This window comes from Neoarius graeffei, chromosome 17, assembly GCF_027579695.1.
Source record: "Neoarius graeffei isolate fNeoGra1 chromosome 17, fNeoGra1.pri, whole genome shotgun sequence".
Lineage (NCBI taxonomy): Eukaryota > Metazoa > Chordata > Actinopteri > Siluriformes > Ariidae > Neoarius > Neoarius graeffei.
In genome coordinates this window covers 21,423,894-21,444,313 of record NC_083585.1, presented here as the reverse complement: position 1 = coordinate 21,444,313, position 20,420 = coordinate 21,423,894, and the positions used below count along the sequence as shown (strand labels likewise).

Below are 20,420 nucleotides of genomic sequence, written 5' to 3'. Positions count from 1 at the left end.
ACCTCCTGGGGCAGAACAGCCCCCAGCCCTCTGTCCGACGCGTCCGTCTGCAACATAAAGGGGAGAGAAAAGTCAGGGGAGTGTAACAGTGGCCCCCCACACAGTGCAGCCTTCACCTCAGAGAAAGCCCGCTGGCATTGCTCCATCCACTGGACCGGATCTGGTGCCCCCTTTTTAGTGAGATCAGTCAGTGGGCTGGTGACGTCCAAATAATTAGGTATGAACCTACGATAGTAGCCAGCCAGCCCCAGGAACCGTCTCACCCCCTTTTTGGTCTTGGGCCTCGGTCAGGCCGCAATCGCTGCTGTCTTATTAATTTGGGGACGCACCTGCCCATTGCCCAAGTGAAAGCCCAGATACTGTACTTCCACCCGCCCAATCGCACACTTCTTCGGGTTAGCCGTGAGACCCGCTCGCCTCAGTGACCCAAGGATGGCCCTCAGGTGTTGTAAATGCCACGGCCAGTCATTACTATAGATTATAATATCATCTAAGTATGCGGCCGCATAGGTGGCGTGGGGGCGGAGGACCCTGTCCATAAGCCGCTGGAACGTAGCGGGCGCCCCAAACAACCCAAAAGGAAGTGTGACAAATTGGTGTAAGCCAAACAGTGTGGAAAAGGCCGTTTTTTCTCAGGATATCGGAGTCAAGGGGATCTGCCAATATCCCTTTGTTAAATACAGTGTTGAGTAAAAGCGAGCCGTGCCCAGCCGATCAAGCAACTCATCAATACGAGGCATTGGGTACGCATCAAATTTAGACACCGCGTTGACTTTTCTATAGTCCACACAGAACCGGACCGACCCGTCGGCCTTGGGAACCAAAACCACCGGGCTGCTCCAGTCACTGTGGGACTCCTCGACGATGCCCATTTCGAGCATGGCCTCGAGTTCTTGCCGAACCACTTTTTTCTTGTGTTCGGGTAGCCTGTAAGGGTGGCTGCGCACTACCACCCCCAGGGGCATCTCAGTGTGGTGTTCTATGAGGCAGGTGCGGCCGGGCAGGGACGAGAACACGTCCGAAAATTCGGCCTGCAACTGGGCAACCTCCGTGAGTTGGGTCAGAGAGAGGTGGTCTCCACAGGGGACCGGAGAGGTAAGCAATGTCCCTTTTTGAACCTCCGGCTCCAGCTCTGCCTTCTCCGGAACCAACGACACCCACGCCACGGGGACCTCCTCGTTCCAGAGTTTGAGCAGATTGAGGTGGTAAATCTGTAGCGCCCCACCCCTGTCCGTTCGCCTCACCTCATAGTCAACGTCCCTGACTCGCCGTGCGACCTCAAAGGGTCCTTGCCACTTGGCAACCAATTTGGAGCTCGACGTGGGCAACAGTACAAGTACTTTATCTCCCGATGCGAGCTCCCTAAGGCGCGTACCCCTGTCATACAGGCGGGTTTCCCGTTCTTGGGCCTGCCGCAAATTCTCCTGGGTTAGGTGTGTGAGTGTGTGGAGTTTTGCGTGCAGGTCAATAACGTATTGAATTTCATTTTCGCTAGGGGAAGGTCCCTCCTCCCAATTTTCATCTAGGATGCCACGTGGCTTACGCCCATATAATAATTCGAAGGGGGAGAACCCCGTGGAGGCTTGTGGGACCTCTCGCACTGTGAATAACAGGGGTTCGAGCCATTTATCCCAATTGCGTGCCTCCTCACGAACAAATTTTTTAATTATGCTCTTGAGTATGTGATTGAACCATTCGACTAAACCGTCCGTTTGTGGCTGATAAATGCTGGTGCGGATCGGCTTAATTCCCAATAATCCATACAGTTCGCTCAGTGTGTGTGACATAAATGAGGTGCCTTGATCAATCAGAATCTCTTTGGGGATTCCGACTCGGGAGATGACGCGGAAGAGCATTTCCGCAATACTGCGTGCTGAGATATTGCGAAGAGGCACTGCTTCCGGGTATCGCGTTGCATAGTCCACCAGAACTAAAGTAAAGCGTTACCCTCATGTTGACCGATCTAATGGCCTGACGAGATCCATCCCAATTCTTTCGAATGGGGTCTTGATTAATGGTAGAGAGCGCAAAGGCGCTTTTGGAATGGCCACGGGATTTACTAACTGGCATTCACGGCACGCCGTACACCACCTACGGACATCGCCGTGAATCCCTGGCCAATAGAACCGGGCCATTATTCGGGCTAGTGTCTTATCCTGCCCCAAGTGTCCAGCCATGGGATTAAAGTGAGCCGCCTGGAATACCAATTCCCAGCGGCTCTTTGGAATCAAAAATTGTGTAATCGGCTCCTTAGTCTGAGTGTCCTGCATCACCCGGTATAACCTATCCCTCATAATGGAGAAATAGGGGAAGGACGGGGTGGCGTTTGGCTGGAGCGGTTGACCATCGATTACTCTCACTTGGTCAAACACATGCCACAGAGTCTCATCCCGCGACTGTTCTAACGGGAAATCCACGAGGGATTCCCTGAGAGAAGGAGGAGCAGACTGCGGCTCCTCGCTCTGACGCGGTGATGACGTAGATGGCTCTGTGACAGCTGCTCCTGCCAATGCCACACCGGGACCTCCCCCTGCTGAACTATGGCAGGACCCACTCTTAACTAAATGAGTCATTAATTCCCGAAATCCCGGCCAATCCGTCCCCAAAATTATCGAGTGGGTAAGGCGAGGATTAACCGCCACCTTTACACTAAATTTTTCCCCTCGAAAAAGAATGTGGACCGACACTAAAGGGTAGTTGTGAACATCCCCGTGCACACACAACACCTTCACCAATTGTGCTCCCCCCAATGCCTCGTCTTTCACCAGGCTTTGGTGGATTGAGGTCTGATTACAGCCAGAGTCCACCAAAGCCTGATATGTATCCCCTTGGACACTCACCGGTATGCGATACGCTCCGGCCTGATCGAGGGTGGCTCCTGGCGCGTCGGGGATCCGGACCACCGCGCCCACCTCCATTGCCGAGCACTGCTGCTGGAGGTGGCCCAGCTCCCCGCAGCGCCAGCAAACCGGCCCGGGCTTTCTCTCTGCACTGGCACTCTGGGGCTCACTCACCTGAGGGGGGAAGAGACAGACACATAAGTGGGAAATGGGAGGGCACCGCGGGTGCGGCGGGCCGGCTGGGGTGGAACCGGCCCCCGCCTCCACAGTGGGGGAACAGGGCGAGGATGAGACACAGAAGGGGAGGGGGAGAGAGAGAGAGAGAGAGGAGAGGGGAGAAGAGGAGATCTGCTGTCCTGCCATCAGAACAGCCGCCAAATGGTCCTCCGCCAGCTCGATGGCCTGATCCAGCGACGCCGGGCGATGGCACTGGACCCACTCCGCGGTCCCTTCGGGTAGTCGGGCGATGAACTGTTCCAGTACCACCAGATTGACGATTCCCTCGGCGTCGCAGTTGTCAGCCCTCAGCCACCGCCGGCAGGCGTCCCAGAGTTGCTGGCCAAACACGAACGGCCGGCCGACCTCCTCCAGGCGTAGAGCGCGGAAGTGCTGTCGATGTTGTTCTGGAGTGCACCCCACACGCTGGAGGACGGCCCGGCGGAGGTCTGCGTAGACCAGCCGGCTGTCGGCAGAGAGCTGTAGCGCAGCCAGCTGCACCTCGCCCATTAGCAGGGGGAGGAGGCGCGCCACGCACTGTTCCACCGGCCAGCCCGAGGCCTCTGCTGCTTGTTCAAAGAGCGCAAGGAAGGCCTCGGGGTCGTCGTGTGGGCCCATCTTTGTTAGGGTGAGGTGGGGAGGGCCCGCGGTGGTGGAGGTGGTGGACCCCGCCAACGCGAAGAGGTGCTGGAACGCCTGATGATCTTCCTGCTGCACCATCACCAGGGCCTTGAACCTTTGCTCCTGCTCCTTCCGGAGGGCAACTAGCGCCTGGTGCTGGCTCTGCTGGGCCGTGGCGAGGGTGTGGACCAGGTCCGTGAAGGGGGAGGACTCCATGGGGCTGTTCTTCTCTGTGCTCCGATCCCGGGTTTCAGCACCACTGTAATGCTTTGAGCGGGTGGGTGGAGCACAGAAGTACGGCAGGCCAGAACTGAGTTACAAAAACTCTTTATTTTGACACTTTTCAGTGTTACACTCTCCCAGCCACACAGACACGCACACACACATTCGTTGTCTGGTTGGGGAGAGAGCTCCCTCTTCTGCTCTCTCTCTCTCTCTCCTTATATAGGGCGCGGTCACTGGGGAAGACACATGTTAACTCACATCAGGTGCAGTGATTCTGCCACTTACCTTCCCTGACTCTGCCCTCCAGTCACAGACTGATGCTTGACCACGCCCCCGCTGCCACAATATGTATTATGTTTCTTTGTGTAAAAGTCAGTGTAGGGGAAGCTGTGCTCTAATAAAAGTGTAGTGCAGTATATTGTCGCGAGAAAGGTTGATTTATGCTTTTGAAAACCAAAGAGCAGAATATCAGTTTTAATCCAAAATTATTTACATCTGTTTTGGGTGAACTGTATTTGAAATCACATCTCATTTTCCACAGGCAACTCCAGAATTATTGGCACTCTTACAGAAAATGGGCAAAAACGTATATATTAAAAAAAAAAAAAAAACTCCCACATTTCAAAGAATGTTTTGACACATGATGCAGCTATTTTCATTTCTTTCTTGAAGCAGCAGCTTTGGCTTTTTCGTTATGTCGACAGTAAGTAAAATGCAAGGCCGCTTTTCAGATCTGAATTAAAAAAAAAACTTTTATTAGCATGCTGTATGTCACCTTCCTGTTAAAAGGTTGTAGTCACTGAGATATAAGCAGTGCTTAAAGTTCAGAGCATACACTTCTCAAAGTCTGTGTGTTTCTGTGAGTCTTTAAATGTATGCGCTGTGATTGAGTTCTAATCAGGAACAGGTGCATGGTAATTAGTCCTAATGGTGTGGTGTGGACGTGAGAGATGTAACCAGACAACTGTTTGACATATCAAGTTTGATATTCGATCATAACTATATTGTAATGCTGTAAAGTGAAAGCGCTGGTGCACTGCTGTCCACCAAGCACCCAGCAGAGTCACACCAAAATAAATGTCGTGGTGTTGTTTCTGGCACATGGCATGCGGTGTCAAAGAAAGGAATAAATATGTATTCGTAACTGCGATGCGTATCTCATTATTGGTATCACTGTAACAAGACAATGCAGCAGTTTATTGACATGAAATACACTACATTACACAATTCAATAATTCATATGCTCTAATATTATTATTCTATTCAGGTCAATTTTGCGCCCTTGCAAATATTTTGCTCATTCACTCATCAGGAGCTCCGCTTTTCGGCAGTGCCTAAATATCTATGGCAGTCATGCATGTTCATGCTGTCAGTGATTGTGTTTAGGCTCATTAGCAACTCACTTTTGCTTACGGACATTCATCATTGTCTTGAAGGTTAATATTTGTTTCATCTCTTCATATTCTTTTGTCTCAGAGCATAACACATACTTTTTATCAAGCTGTAACAGCTTGTGTCTACTTTGTCGTATCTAGAACCAACTCTATAGCTGTTTTGGCAGTGAATAATAGCTGTCTATAAATTACTGAAACCATTTATTTTATAAAAATTGCCACATAAAATGGACAGAGTATGTTAAAAAAAGGGAATATAGGGTTGTGATTCCTATATGGTTCATCAAATATAAAGTCTGATACTAAAGTTAACATTCTCTACTTTAACCAAATAGTTATTATTTTAAATCCATCATGCTGGAAGTTCAGAGACTAAATATTGAATTGCCAAATTATTTATAGACTGGGCTGGACTTAAGTAGGACAGTTACTTAAATTAGCACAGAGAAGAAAGAAATTGGATTAACCATCTATGATTGCAGTCACATCATTAACAGTGGCATCGTTTTCTTCGAAGAAAAATGACTGAGGGTCTTTTATATTTAACTACAATTTGGAAGCTTATGCTTTGAAGCTCGTTATCCATTTTGAGCAGGCTTGTTGTCCATTTTAAAACAATATACTGTATATCTAACCTTCTAAGGACTACTGGGAATAGTATGTGGCAGATTTACAACCCCAATTCCAAATAAAGTCGGGAAGCTGTGTAAAACATAAATAAAAACAGAATGCAATGGATTGCAAATCATGGAAACCCTATATTTCATTGAAAATAGTACAAAGACGAAATATCAGACATTGAAACAGATATTTTATTGTTTTTTGAAATATATACGCTCATTTTGAATTTGATGTCAGCAACACGTTTTAACCCTTTGATGCAAAACATATGCACACCCCTTCTAATGCACAATATGGGTCAAAAATGACCCGCATTCATTTTCCAGGTTATTTCATGCTGACTGAGTTTTTCTTTGCTCTAGCTTTTGAAATCAATTTATTTTATGATTGAATATTCCAAGTATTCTTTAAATATCTTTTTTTTAATTACCACAAATCATTAATTTAATTTTTTTCTTTCCTACTTTATGAACAAAAATACTTTTTATATTACTACACATGGGTCATCCAAGTGTGATTTAAAATTAAATGTCTTAATACTATAATAATAATTTTTTCAAGTAATTACTTTAGCAGTGAATGGGGCCAGTTATTTATTTATTATGTAGTTAGCTAAGCCAACTACAATAAAATTAGCTAACTAAAGTAGAATATGTCAACAGCTCGGTAGCTAATAGTAATTACTTGTAACTTTCTGACAAGTAATCTACTCACTCTCAAGGTAACCTAAACATAATCAGTTTTTTTCTAAGGTAATGTTCGAACAATTGAAAAACATTACTTGCATGTATGAGATGGGCAAAGGGCGCTGTGCTGAGCTGTGAAATGTCTGACGCAAGCACAATTCACAGTTCCCACCAAACGCTGGAGTAAATGCATGCGGGTCGTCTCTGACCCATGTGTGTAAACTTGATGTAGAATTACAAAAGCTGTGCTTGTTCATAACTTAAGAAAGGAAAAATAAAAATGATGATTTGTGCGAAACAAAAAGAAGATATTTACTGCATATTTGGAAAAGTAAATGACAAAATGAATTTATTTCAAAAGTATATCATAGAAACACTCAGCCGTACATGAAATAACCTGGAAAATGAATGCAGGTCGTTTTTGACCCATGTTGTGCATTAGAAGGGTAGTGATACAAAAAGGGTTTTTATTCAAAAAGCAAGAAAGGAAAAAATAAAATAAGGATATACCGGCATGATGATCAAAAACAAGTTAATTGAGGAATACCTTGAATACTGAATGATAGAATTAATTTATTGCAAAGATATAGAAGATAAAAACTCAGCCGGGTCACTTTTGACCCATGTTTTGCATCAAAGGGTTAAAAAAGTAGGGACAGGGGCATGTTTACCACTGTGTTGCATCAGCTCTACATTTAACAACACTCTGTAAATGTTTGGGAACTGAGGAGACCAGTTCCTGTAGTTTTGAAATTTAAATGTTGTCCCATAGCCCTGTGATGACCTGGCGACTTGTCCAGGGTATACCCCGCCTTTCGCCCGTAGTCAGCTGGGATAGGCTCCAGCTTGCCTGCGACCCTGTAGAACAGGATAAAGCGGCTAGAGATAATGAGATGAGATGAGATGTTGTCCCATTATTGCCTGATATACCATTTCAGTTGCTCAACAGTTTGGGGTTTCTTTTGTTGTATTTTGTGCTTCATAATGTACCAAATATTTTAAATGAGAGACAGGTCTGGACTGCAGGCAGGCCAGTTTAGCACCTGGACTTTTTTTTTACTATGGAGCCATGCAGTTTATTACAGTACGTGCAGAAAGCGGTTTGGCATTGTCTTGCTGAAAGAAGGAAGGCCTTCCCTGAAAAAGATTTTGTCTGGATGGCAGCATATTACTCTGAAACATGTATATATATCATTCAGCATTAATGATGCCTTCCCAGATGTACAAGCTACCCATGTCATGTGCACTAATGCACGCAGTAGAGAAAGATAACAGAACAGCTGCTTGTACTGTTTGGGAGGTGTAACAGCAGGCGAGAGGTGTTTTGTTGGTCTTATTTTTATATTTATTTTAAGTAAACTGTGTGGAAACTTGTTTTATATACTGCTGAAGTAAAGGCGATACAGAGGAATATTTTATAAAAGGTTGTAATAGATTAATCAGAGCAACGTACTTCAGACTACGATAAGTGATCACTTTCTGGTATCCTGTAATTTAACCCTGAAGAGTCCGAAATTTATTCCTCCTTCAATAACTACTCACAGTGTTAAGAATTTTAATATTGAGGCATTTTGCAAGGCTATCTCGGAAGCTCCCTGGGACACTGTTAGTATTTTCGATCATGCTGATGATCAGGTATCGTCGTTTTAACAAGCTGTTCTTTGAAATTCTGGATCAACATGCGCCTATCAAATCATTCAAAGCCAAATACAAGAAATCATGTGTTATCACTGCAGAGATTAAACAGCTGATGTCAAAACATGACGACTTGTTGAAGCACGCCCGCATGACAATGCATCCCTCTGACTGGGAGGCCTACAGGATCCTGAGACAAGATGTCAAGTCTAAGATCAGAGCAACCGAGTCAAAACATGTTAGAGAGGAAATCGCCTCTAATCAGTCCAACAACTCATCAGTATGGAAAATTCTTCATCGATGCCTCAACCAGTATGGTAGCTCCAACTAACAGTGCACTCGGGTCGCTAACGCCTTCAATGAGTACTTCGTTTCTGTTGGTGGAACAGCTGCAACCAAAGCAAAGACGATAGCCATTGACCATGGTTTACCTGCTTGCCCCTTGACTGCTCATGATCCCTCTTCCTCTCCACCTGTTGAGGACGACGCATCGCCTAAGTTCATCATTGAACACGTCTCACCTGACACAGTCAAGGATATGACTACCAACAACCACCCGATATCATTACTGCCAGTCTTATCTAAGATCTTGGAATGCATTGCCCACAACCAGCTCGTCCGCTTTTTGACTTCAAACAACAAGATGTCGGCAGCACAGTGGTGTAGTGGTTAGCACTGTCGCCTCACAGCAAGAAGGTCCTGGGTTCAAGCCCAGCGGCCCGCGAGGGCCTTTCCGTGTGGAGTTTGTATGTTCTCCCCGTGTCTGCGTGGGTTTCCTCCAGGTGCTCCGGTTTCCCCCACAATCCAAAGACATGCAGGTTAGGTTAATTGGTGGCTCTAAATTGACCGTAGGTGTGAATGGTTGTTTGTCTCTGTGTCAGCCCTATGATAACTTGGCGACTTGTCCAGGGCGTACCCCACCTCTCACCCATAGTCAGCTGGGATAGGCTCCAGCTTGCCTGCGATCCTGTAGAACAGGATAAGTGGCTACAGATGATGGATGGATGGATGGACAACAAGATGTCCATCCATCAGAGTGGCAACAAACGGTTTCATTCAATGTTCAGTCTTCTTTTTACTAGCCATCTGTTAAGGGCTGTTGACGAGAAAAAGGTGACTGGCATTTTGATGCTCGACCTGAGTAAGATCAGGGGCACCCAGTATGGTTTTCCGGCCTTGACCCTTACGCACAGAGATTCTTCCAGATTCTCTGAATCTTTTGATGATATTATGCACTGTAGATGATGATATGTTCAAACTCTTTGCAATTTTACACTGTCGAACTCCTTTCTGATATTGCTCCACTATTTGTCGGCGCAGAATTAGGGGGATTGGTGATCCGCTTCCCATCTTTACTTCTGAGAGCTGCTGCCACTCCAAGATGCTCTTTTTATACCCAGTCATGTTAATGACCTATTGCCAGTTGACCTAATGAGTTGCAATTTGGTCCTCCAGCTGTTCCTTTTTTGTACCTTTAACTTTTCCAGCCTCTTATTGCCCCTGTCCCAACTTTTTTGAGATGTGTTGCTGTCATGAAATTTCAAATGAGCCAGTATTTGGCATGAAATTTCAAAATGTCTCACTTTCGACATTTGATATGTTGTCTGTGTTCTATTGTGAATACAATATCAGTTTTTGAGATTTGTAAATTATTGCATTCCGTTTTTATTTACAATTTGTACTTTGTCCCAACTTTTTTGGAATCGGGGTTGTATATTGTGGCACCAGAGCATGGAACACCGTTCCCCCAAACATCAAGTCAAGCTCTAGCGCACATGCCTTTAAGGGCAATTTAAATAAATTATTATTGTCTAGATTTTTAAGTAACTAGTTTATTATTTTTATTATTGTACCAACGTAAATTTAATATTGGGTTTTGTTTTTGTTTTTTTATTACCTTGTAAATTAATCTGGAAGATCCCCTACAGGGAGGATAAAGAAAGATTTTGTATTTGTACCCTCATACCATCACGGATGCTGGCTTTTGAACTGCGCACTGATAACCAGCCGGATGGTCCCTGTCCTCTTTAGCCTGGAGGGTATGGTGTCCATGATTTCTATAAAGAATTTCTATTTTTGATTCATCAGACCTCGGGACAATTTTCCACTTCACCTCAGTCCACCGTAAAAGAGCTCAGGCCCAGAGAAGGTGGCGGCGTTTCTGGATATTGTTTATATCTGGTTTTAACTTGCATTTGTGGATGCAGTAATGAACTGTTTTCACAGACAGTGGTTTTCTGAAATGTCCCTGAGTCCATACAGTGATTTCCACTACAGACACGTGTCTGTGTTTAATGCAATGGCGCCTGAGGGTCTGAAGATCACAGGCATCCATTGTTGGTTTTCAGCCTTGTCTCTTGCATACAAAACTTTCTCTGGCTTCTCTGAACCTTTTAATGATATTATGTGCCATAGATCCCCAAATTACTTGCAATTTTACATTGAGGAACGTTATTCTTAAATTGTTGCACTGTTTGCCCACGCAGTCTTTCACAGAGCGGTGAACCCCTCCCCATCTTTACTTCTGAGAGACTCCGCCTCTCTGGGATTCTCTTTTTATATCAAATCATGTTACTGACCTGTTGCTTAATTAGTTGTCAGATGTTCCACCAGCAGGGCCGTAACTACCATTGAGGACACCGAGGTCATGTCCTCGGCATTTTTTTCCCACGGTATTTTTTTTTTTCCACTCAGAAATGTGAAATTAATATATGATGAAAATCGCTTTGACTTTGATCGGTGGAAAATTCTAAATTCAGCTTGCATCCCCCTGTTCTCATTTGTTTGTCTAAACATAAAGTCCACATAATCATTTTTAAACGAAGCTGAAATATCCGACATTGGAAACATTTCATATTAGGCAGCCTCGCGATAGTCAGCTAAGCACCACGGGATATACAAGAGCTGAGAAGTGTTCTCATCAAGGTCCGACTCCGCAGCCAGGCAGTTTGTCAATTAGTCGTGGAATCTGAAAATTGACATAAGATGAAGAAGCTTCTACTACACTAAAACAAATCAAACTCAGCTCTGGAAAGTCAACAAGTGAGAGAAAAAGAAAGAGGGAAGAAGGTGAGTTAATTTTGCCAGTCACTGACAGTTATGTGCCGGAATGCTTATGATCATTAACAGTGCAATTTTAATTAGCATTTCAAGCAACAACAGTCGAAGCCACTTGGCTAGATAGGATTTTCGTTTTCCAGGCGGCACAAACTCTTTTATTCTCTCTCTCTCGATTTGATTTGGTGCGTTTCAGATCAGAAAAGGCTGGACAGTCGTGACCTGTTGTTTATGAAGTTATTGGGTGCTGACGAGACTTGAGCTATTTTGCTAACTTACCAGACTATAGGCTAACGTGAACACAAGACACTATTGTTTTGATCATTGGTTGTATTTTCGAACGGAAATGAAAACCGGTAGCAAACTTGTGTTCACATTTTATTTACAACATGATGTACCACCTCTGACTGCTTTCTGTCAATCATGAGCAGCCCAGCCGCGTTCACAGCTCCTCCTCCGATCACCAGCTGGAGATGAGCCTCCTCTCGGGAAGTCTTGTCCCGCCCCTCTTATTGACTCCCATCTCCAGTGAGGCTCAGTCTCCGAATGGAGCGGTTTAGTCGGTTTTGTCCAATAACCGTCTAGTATTTTGCTATTGAAAAGGGCGCATATTTTTTAAAAAGCAATTGAAGTCCATTCAGGCTCGGCTAGATTGCGCTGTCACTCTCTCTCACTCACTCACTCACTCACTCACACTCTCATTCTCACTCACTCACACTCTCATTCTCACTCACTCACACTAACTCACTCACTCACACTCTCATTCTCACTCACTCACTCACTCACTCACTCACTCACTCACTCACTCACTCACACTCTCATTCTCACTCACTCACTCACTCACTCACTCACACTCTCATTCTCACTCACTCTCACTCACTCACTCACTCACTCACTCACACTCTCATTCTCACTCACTCACACTAACTCACTCACTCACACTCTCATTCTCACTCACTCACACTCACTCACTCACTCACTCACTCACTCACTCACTCACTCACTCACTCACACTAACTCACTCACTCACTCACTCACACTCTCATTCTCACTCACTCACACTCTCATTCTCACTCACTCACACTAACTCACTCACTCACACTCTCATTCTCACTCACTCACACTAACTCACTCACTCACTCACTCACTCACTCACTCACTCACTCACTCACTCACTCATTCTCACTCACTCACTCTCTCACTCACACTCTCACTCACTCACACTCTCATTCTCTCTCTCTCACTCGCACTCTCACACACTCACTCACACCATCACTCACTCAAACTCCTCACTCACTCACTCACTCACTCACGCGCACACACACACACAAAATACTTTTGTGATCGTGCAGTTTTGAAATTGTTAAAATAAACATGTTCACCTACATGTTCATCTTGTTGGGCTTGTGATTTTGACTCGTTTCCAAAATGTATGAAAAGTCAACATATTAGGATATTTTTTTTTTTGGCAAATAAGATGTATCGCAATGTTTGACCTCGGTATTTGAAAAATCCTGGTTACGGCCCTGTCCACCAGGTGTGTTTTTAGCATTAAAAACTTTTGTTGCCCATGTCCCAACTTTTTTAAAACCTGTTGCTGGCATTAAATTCAAAATGAGCATATATTTTTCAGAAAACAATAAAATTTCTCAGTTCAAAGACATGCAGTTAGGTTAACATGGGACAGCCTTGGGCTGAAGTGCCCAAGAGTGGCGGTGCGCACATACGCAGCGGCTTTGCTCTCCTATGATGAACTAAATTTCGTTGTACATTTGTGCAGTGACGATAAAGGCATTCTGTTCTATTTCAACATTTGATATGTTGTCTTTATACTATGTTAATTTGCCAATTAACCTAATTGGTTTTTGGGACCACGGCATGGTGGTGTAGTGGTTAGCACTGTCGCCTCACAGCAAGAAGGTCCTGGGTTCGAGCCCAGCAGCCAACGAGGGCCTTTCTGTGTGGAGTTTGCATGTTCTCCCCGTGTCCGCATGGGTTTCCTCCGGGTGCTCCGGTTTCCCCCACAGTCCAAAGACATGCAGGTTAGGTTAACTGGTGACTCTAAATTGACCGTAGGTGTGAATGTGAGTGTGAATGGTTGTCTGTGTCTATGTGTCAGCCCTGTGATGACCTGGCGACTTGTCCAGGGTGTACCCCGCCTTTCGCCCGTAGTCAGCTGGGATAGGCTCCAGCTTGCCTGCGACCCTGTAGAACAGGATAAGTGGCTACAGATAATGGATGGATGGAAAGGTTTTTGGGACCTTTTGTTGCCCCATCCCAATTTTTTTTGAAAAGTGTTGCTGCACTAAATTTAAAAAGGAGCATATATTTTTCAGAAAACAATAAGATTTCTCAGTTTCAACATTTGACATGCTGTCTATGTACTATTTTCAATGAAATATAGGGCTTCCATGATTTGCAAATTATTGCATTCTGTTTTTATTTACGTTTTCCTCCACGTCCAACTTTTTTTGGGGGAATTGAGGTTGTACTTCTTACTCATGGGCCCTGCCCACTGATTAAAGTACTGGTCTGTTTTACTGAGTACAGTGTTACAGTACCATTCACTTCAGATCTTGTGTACCTTTCAGAATATTAATTGATCATGTCTGAGTTGACAAATTACAAATATGCTATTTCAAATCAAATAATAATGTTACTAAAATAGATTTTGTATTATGATGCTGCCTTTTAAAAAAAAACGAATGTCAGCAAATTGTAGAGCAATTCACCAACACAAGTCTTCTTTTTTTCTGACAGGCTTTCAAAAATGAGGTGGCAGACAATGAAAATGAAAGCCAAATGAATGAAATCACAAACCTTAACCCTCCAAACCAGAGGACACGTCAGCAGACAGGTGAGAGTCAGCAAGGGCTTCTGCTTGGTTCAAACCACAATGAAATAGATATAGCTCCCTCTGCTCCTGAGCTCAAGCCAGCAAGGAATGGAAAGACCTGCAACATCACCAAAATGGCTAAAGTGTTTGAGACTCAGGTGTCTCCCAGTGGCAAAATGCAGACATCAGTGAAGTCCATCAGCAAGCGCAAAATCTCTCAGCAGAAAGAGAAGAAAGCTACGCAGATGTTGGCTGTTGTACTTGGTAAGCAAACATTTTATCTGCACAGCCATTGTTGAGAATAAAACAGCCTGCAGGTGAAAGTTGGCAATAACATGCAGTCATGTCCATAAATACTGTTACAGTGTGGGAAATAAGGAATTTTAAGCAGACTGTCACAGGACAGGCAAGTCTGAAATGTTGTCTGTCCGTCCAAATTTCAGCCTGTCCGAATGACGGGCCAAAGGCCCAGAACAATGCAGCCAGGGGTCCGGGACTCACCTTAGGAAGCTGAAGGGCTTTAGATGCCTGGAGATGGCTTCTCAGCTATTTCCAGGCACATTTTGTGATCTTCAAAGGCGAAATTACAGGAGACATTCATTGCTGATTACTGCACACTACAAATTGAATATAATTTACAAGAAAATGTCAGAAGATTCAAGAAAAACATGTTTAAAGTTCTACCTAAGAAAACAGTAGCACACACAGGTCAGATCCATGTCTAGAAAAAAAGTATGGGGGGCCAAGGATGTTCCAGTTGGTTACAACTCATATATTGGAGCTATAATAACACTCATGAAACATTACATCAACAATGACTATTTTATACTATGTTTATAATAAGTCTGTAAGAAATTTAGGCGCCAACAATACAACTATCCTTACATAATAGAGTTAAAATTTTGAATACGAGATTCCAAGTAACTTTGTAACAAAATGACTTTTAAAATGACTAAACTAGACATGGGAATATCATTTGGCATTCAGACTAAAATCTGCTGCACTAGAACTTAGAAAATAGAAGAAAATAAAATCTATTAAAATGTAAATCTACATCCTACAAAGCATACGACTGTGACTGTCATTCTTATTATGAATGAAAAAAATGCACATAATAATAACAACATAACCATTTGGTGCTTGGCATAATACTGTACTGCAAAGTTTCATGTAAACTGAACTCTTAATCAACTGATTGGATCAGTCAGATACTGTCAACCCTAAACACTAGCTCAACTGCATCCATCCATTATCTGTAGCCGCTTTATCCTGTTCTACAGGGTCACAGGCAAGCTGGATCCTATCCCAGCTGACTACGGGTGAAAGGCGGGGTACACCCTGGACAAGTCACCAGGTCATCACAGGGCTGACACATAGACACAGACAACCATTCACACTCACATTCACACCTAATCGTGCAATAAAAACAGTGAATACTGAGTGTATTATTATTGTCTTATTTAGTGTGCCACTCAGGGAGAGGGAGGTCCCTGTAAATTTTGATGGGGCTACGACCTTCGGTGGCCGAGTTATGAATTTTTAAATCCCTGTGCGCGCAAGCAGCTGGAACAAGGGCTTGTGCTAAAGCTTTCCGCAAGCCATGCTCGCTCCTGATGTCGGATCAGGCTGTGCCTGGGCTTGTTTGAAAGGTCTCGGGGAGAGGGAGGGAGGCTGTAAGGTTTGGCGGGGCTGGGACTTTGGTTGTCTGAGTTATGAATTTTTAAAGGATGGCTCAAGCCAAGGCTTGTGTTAAAGTTTTGGGGGCTCTGGGGTGAATAGCGGACTGAGCCGCAGTTGTAGCAGGCCGTGCCTAGACTGGTTCAAAAGGGCTCAGGGAGAGGGACGTGCCTGTAAATTTTGGTGGGGCTCGACCCATCAGTGGCCAAGTTATGAATTTTTAAAGTCGCACCTGCGGGAACCCCTGTTTCACAGGCCGTGTTACGACATAATGTATCCGCCCAGTGTAACATTTGGAAGAAAATTAAAATTAGATTAGGGCAATTCCATGTAAATGTCAACCTCACCATGCAAAAATAAAATAACATGTAATACATCAAAACCACTCCCAGAGATATCAACTAGGCCTGTATTTTACAGATGTGAATAAGTTGAACCAATTTGTAACCAACCTAATATGTCACTGTCAGTCTTTCTTTCTTATAATGTAAACCCCAAGCTAAAATCAACTTTGATCATGTACAATTCTATATTATTGCCACAAGCCACAGAAATGTATGCTAAAATCCACAAAACAGCAAAACAATAGCCATCCTAAATATTTAAGAACTTTGATAGTTTTAGCTGATATTTAGAGAGTTTTTCAAAGGGTTATGGTGGTTAAATTGCTGATTTTCTAAACGTATGCCATGTCTATTTCAGACGCGTCACATCCATAACGGAATTTCGTCACATCCATAACGCAGACTTTTCCTTCCGAAACTCTGCATGAAATACAAAATATTTTAAACAAAGATTCTTTTTAATATTCACCTTGGACCCCTCTATCAAATGGATATCTCCATTTCGACATTAGGTTTACAATTTCACAGAGTTTGATAAAAATGTACAGTCACCTAAGAAAAGTGATACTTTTTCTGTCACATCCATAATGCATCTTTTATTGGCATTTTCTGGCATGCCCTAGATGTACTATGGGAATTGTTCTTGTTCTATCACTTCTCCAGTATGGAACAGCCTTAAAATATGCAACACCTGTTTAAATACTGGGAGACAATAAAACATGCACTGGGTCATTTGTTGCCATGTTGAGTTCAAGTGTCACGTCCATAACGCTGGAATTGCTGTCTAGACCCATATATTTACAAGTTTTCATGGGCCATCCGGTCTGATGCTTTTGAAATACAGATGAATAAATGTGTTTTATTGTGATTTTAGCTGTCTGCTACAGTATATTTGGGTTAAAAATTAAATATGAGCTCATAACATACTCATAAATGAACTTGTCATTTTAATACTTGCAAATGTTGCAAATCCTTTGCAGTCAACGAACAGCTGAAGTCTGGAACTACTAGGTATTATCTGACACTGGGTTTCTTCCCTGGTGGTGCTCTGCCAGGTCTTTACTGCAGCTGTCTTCAGATTCTGCTTGTTCTTGGGCCATTTTGCCTTCAGCAAATGAAATGCATGCTCAGTTGGATTCAGGTCAGGTGATTGACTTGTCCATGCCGCTTCTAGGGTGAAGTGCCATCCAGTGAGTTTTGAAGAATTTGGCTGAAACTGAGCAGATATTATAGCCCTCCACACTTCAGAATTCATCCTGCTGCTTTTGTCAAGTCACATCATCAATAAATACAAGGGAACCAGTTCCACGGGCAGCCACACACACTCATGCCATAAGATGAGGGGGCACAATTTGGATCAGGAGCAGTCCTTTCCATTCTCCACACTCTTCTGTTCCCATCATTCTGGTACAAGTTGCTCTTTGTGTCATCTGTCCAGAGCCTGTGTTGTTCTAGTACTGCACGGCCTCTTTTTTGGGGGGCAAACTCTCATCTTTAATCTGGTTTGAGGCTTACCAGTGCTATACATTTTGTGGTAAACTCTCTGTATTTACTCTGGTGATGTCTTCAAAGGAGTTTTTCTGCACAAGGATAAGAATTCTTCTGTTATCTATCATAGTTGTTTTTCATGGTCTTCCAGGCTTTTTTTTTTGTTGTTCCTGAGTACAGAATGTACCAAATAGTTGATTTGGCCACACCTAATGTTTTTGCTCGCTCTCTGATAAGTTTGTAAGCGTCACTGACAGTGACAGCTCTTTGGACTTCCCATTGAGAGTTAACAGCAACACATTCCCAAAGTAAAAGCCACAACTGAAACCAACTCTCGACTTTTTATTTGCTTACTTGTAAGTAAAATAATGAGAGAATGACACACACCTGTCCATGGAACGGCTGAACAGCCGGTTTTCTCCAAATACATACTGAAATTCTGCTCCTCAATATACTGTGGCAAACAGCTAAAAAATAATAATAATCGTCATATCAGGTGAAAATTAAAATTCAGTCCTAACCGCTTGAAACTGCACTTGTTGAATTCAGAATTGAATGCTAAGCAACATAATTTTTTACCGAATTAAAATATGTTTATCCGTTCTTGAGGTATTACAAATCAAAGATTGAAAAAAACGGCTTAATGTTTAGAAAACTGCCGTAATATTCCGTCCGAGGATCACATGGTCCAAAATGGGCCTCATTAACCAATGAGATCAAATGTTTATTCTTAATAACTTTTCTATTTTTCAAGATGTTTACATGGAAATTGGCAGGAACATAGATGGTTGTATACTGAATGCAAAGTTTGAAGAATTAGTAAAAACAAATAATGTAAATTAGTATTTAATTCGTATTAATTATGCTAATTCAGTAAACCGTTAAATCAGTACACTCAATTAAAAAAAATGAAAGATTATTTCTAATACCCTCTTTGTGCTCTGTAGGGCTTTGTATTTCTCAAAAGTAGGGCCTACTAGTGTTTATATGAAAGAATATAAATGATAATATTCACAGCTTTCAAGGCGAACCTCAAAAAAACTGTCTGATCCACATCCAGTAAATAATTCCAGCTAATTGAAATGAAATTGACACTAGCGTTTCTGACTTCCGTTTTTTTTAAATCTCATTCCAACCACTAAGATCTTAATATTTTTCATAAAAACAACGACAGTTCTATTCTAAAATAGTTATTTATTTACATTAATCAGTTTGATTTGAAAAAAGGGCGGCACGGTGGTGTAGTGGTTAGCGCTGTCGCCTCACAGCAAGAAGGTCCGGGTTCGAGCCCCGTGGCCGGCGAGGGCCTTTCTGTGTGGAGTTTGCATGTTCTCCCCGTGTCCGCGTGGGTTTCCTCCGGGTGCTCCGGTTTCCCCCACAGTCCAAAGACATGCAGGTTAGGTTAACTGGTGACTCTAAATTGACCGTAGGTGTGAATGTGAGTGTGAATGGTTGTCTGTGTCTATGTGTCAGCCCTGTGATGACCTGGCGACTTGTCCAGGGTGTACCCCGCCTTTCACCCGTAGTCAGCTGGGATAGGCTCCAGCTTGCCTGCAACCCTGTAGAACAGGATAAAGCGGCTACAGATAATGAGATGAGATGAGATATTCACAAGTAATCCAGGCGGAAGCCGATCAGAAGAGAGAGAGAGAGGGAGCCTGACTGCTTGCCCGTGACTCAAAAATCACCAGCAGTTTCCCGACGTCCCACGAGCAGAGAGTGAACTCTGTTGTACCAACTTCAACCTGCCGTTACTCCCAAAGTAAATTTATTTGGAAAGCAGAAATAAGCTTTTTAATTATAGTATTCACAATAGAAAATATTCAAGAGTTAAGCAATGGCAGGTTTGGAAACTTAAATGAGCGTCTGCATGCACAATTTTCACAGCACGGCCAGCGAGCGTCTGATACGCCCAATAACTTTGTTGATGTCCAAATATTTATGGACCTGGCTGTATATAGTTCTTTCTCAACATTTTCACATACATCTGCAATACAGTTTTACACCTTTTGTTGTTTCTCTTCCTTTTTTGTAGGTGTGTTCATTATATGCTGGCTGCCATTCTTCATCACACACATCGTGAATACATATTGTCACGTCCCAGCAGAACTCTACACAGCTTTTACCTGGCTTGGTTACGTCAACAGTGCCGTGAACCCCATCATATACACCACCTTTAATATTGAATTCCGCAAGGCTTTCATTAAGATCTTGCACTGCTGAGAGAGGACATACCATAAGTGAAGAAAAACACAGCTCATCCACATGTGGCCTGAATAAAGCTCATTCCTCAAGACTGTTCGAAAAGGGAACTAAACTTGAAGGAGATTACTGGGAATGACATGTATGTACATATGACATTAAGGATGTGTTATAAAATCAAGCAATTTTCCCAGCCTCATCTCATGCAACAATAAGACATTTCTTGATAATTGCTACGGAGGTTTCTTTCAGTATAAGCTCAACAGTATTACTTTTATTTATTAATTTCACAATGAAGGTAAATTAAACATCATTTAGATTAATATTGCAGTCTTCATAGTGGTGGTCACATACAGCAGTGTAATATGCAGCAACAGTATGAACGTTTTAATATACTAATGCAACAAATTGCATATATACACATGTATAAAAAATAATATGCACAAGAATAAAAGTGCTTTTTAAAAAGTAATAATAATGTTCAGGAAATACTGATCCTCATATACATGGTAGTGGTGTACATTTGGTCTCCAATCAAGATGCATTCAGTCGCTGTTATTTGATTGATGGTTTGGTCT

General features: G+C 43.2%; 1 protein-coding gene across 1 annotated transcript in view; it reads left to right on the top strand.

The window, feature by feature from the left end:
• drd2a (dopamine receptor D2a) overlaps window positions 1-19,863 on the top strand; it is a 56,782-nt gene extending 36,919 nt beyond the window's left edge. Inside the window, exons 6-7 of the mRNA XM_060898050.1 lie at window positions 14,056-14,395; window positions 19,676-19,863. Coding sequence (XP_060754033.1) covers window positions 14,056-14,395; window positions 19,676-19,863 — 528 coding nt within the window. The remainder of the gene's footprint in view (window positions 1-14,055; window positions 14,396-19,675) is intronic.
• The last annotated feature ends 557 nt before the right edge of the window (window positions 19,864-20,420 follow it).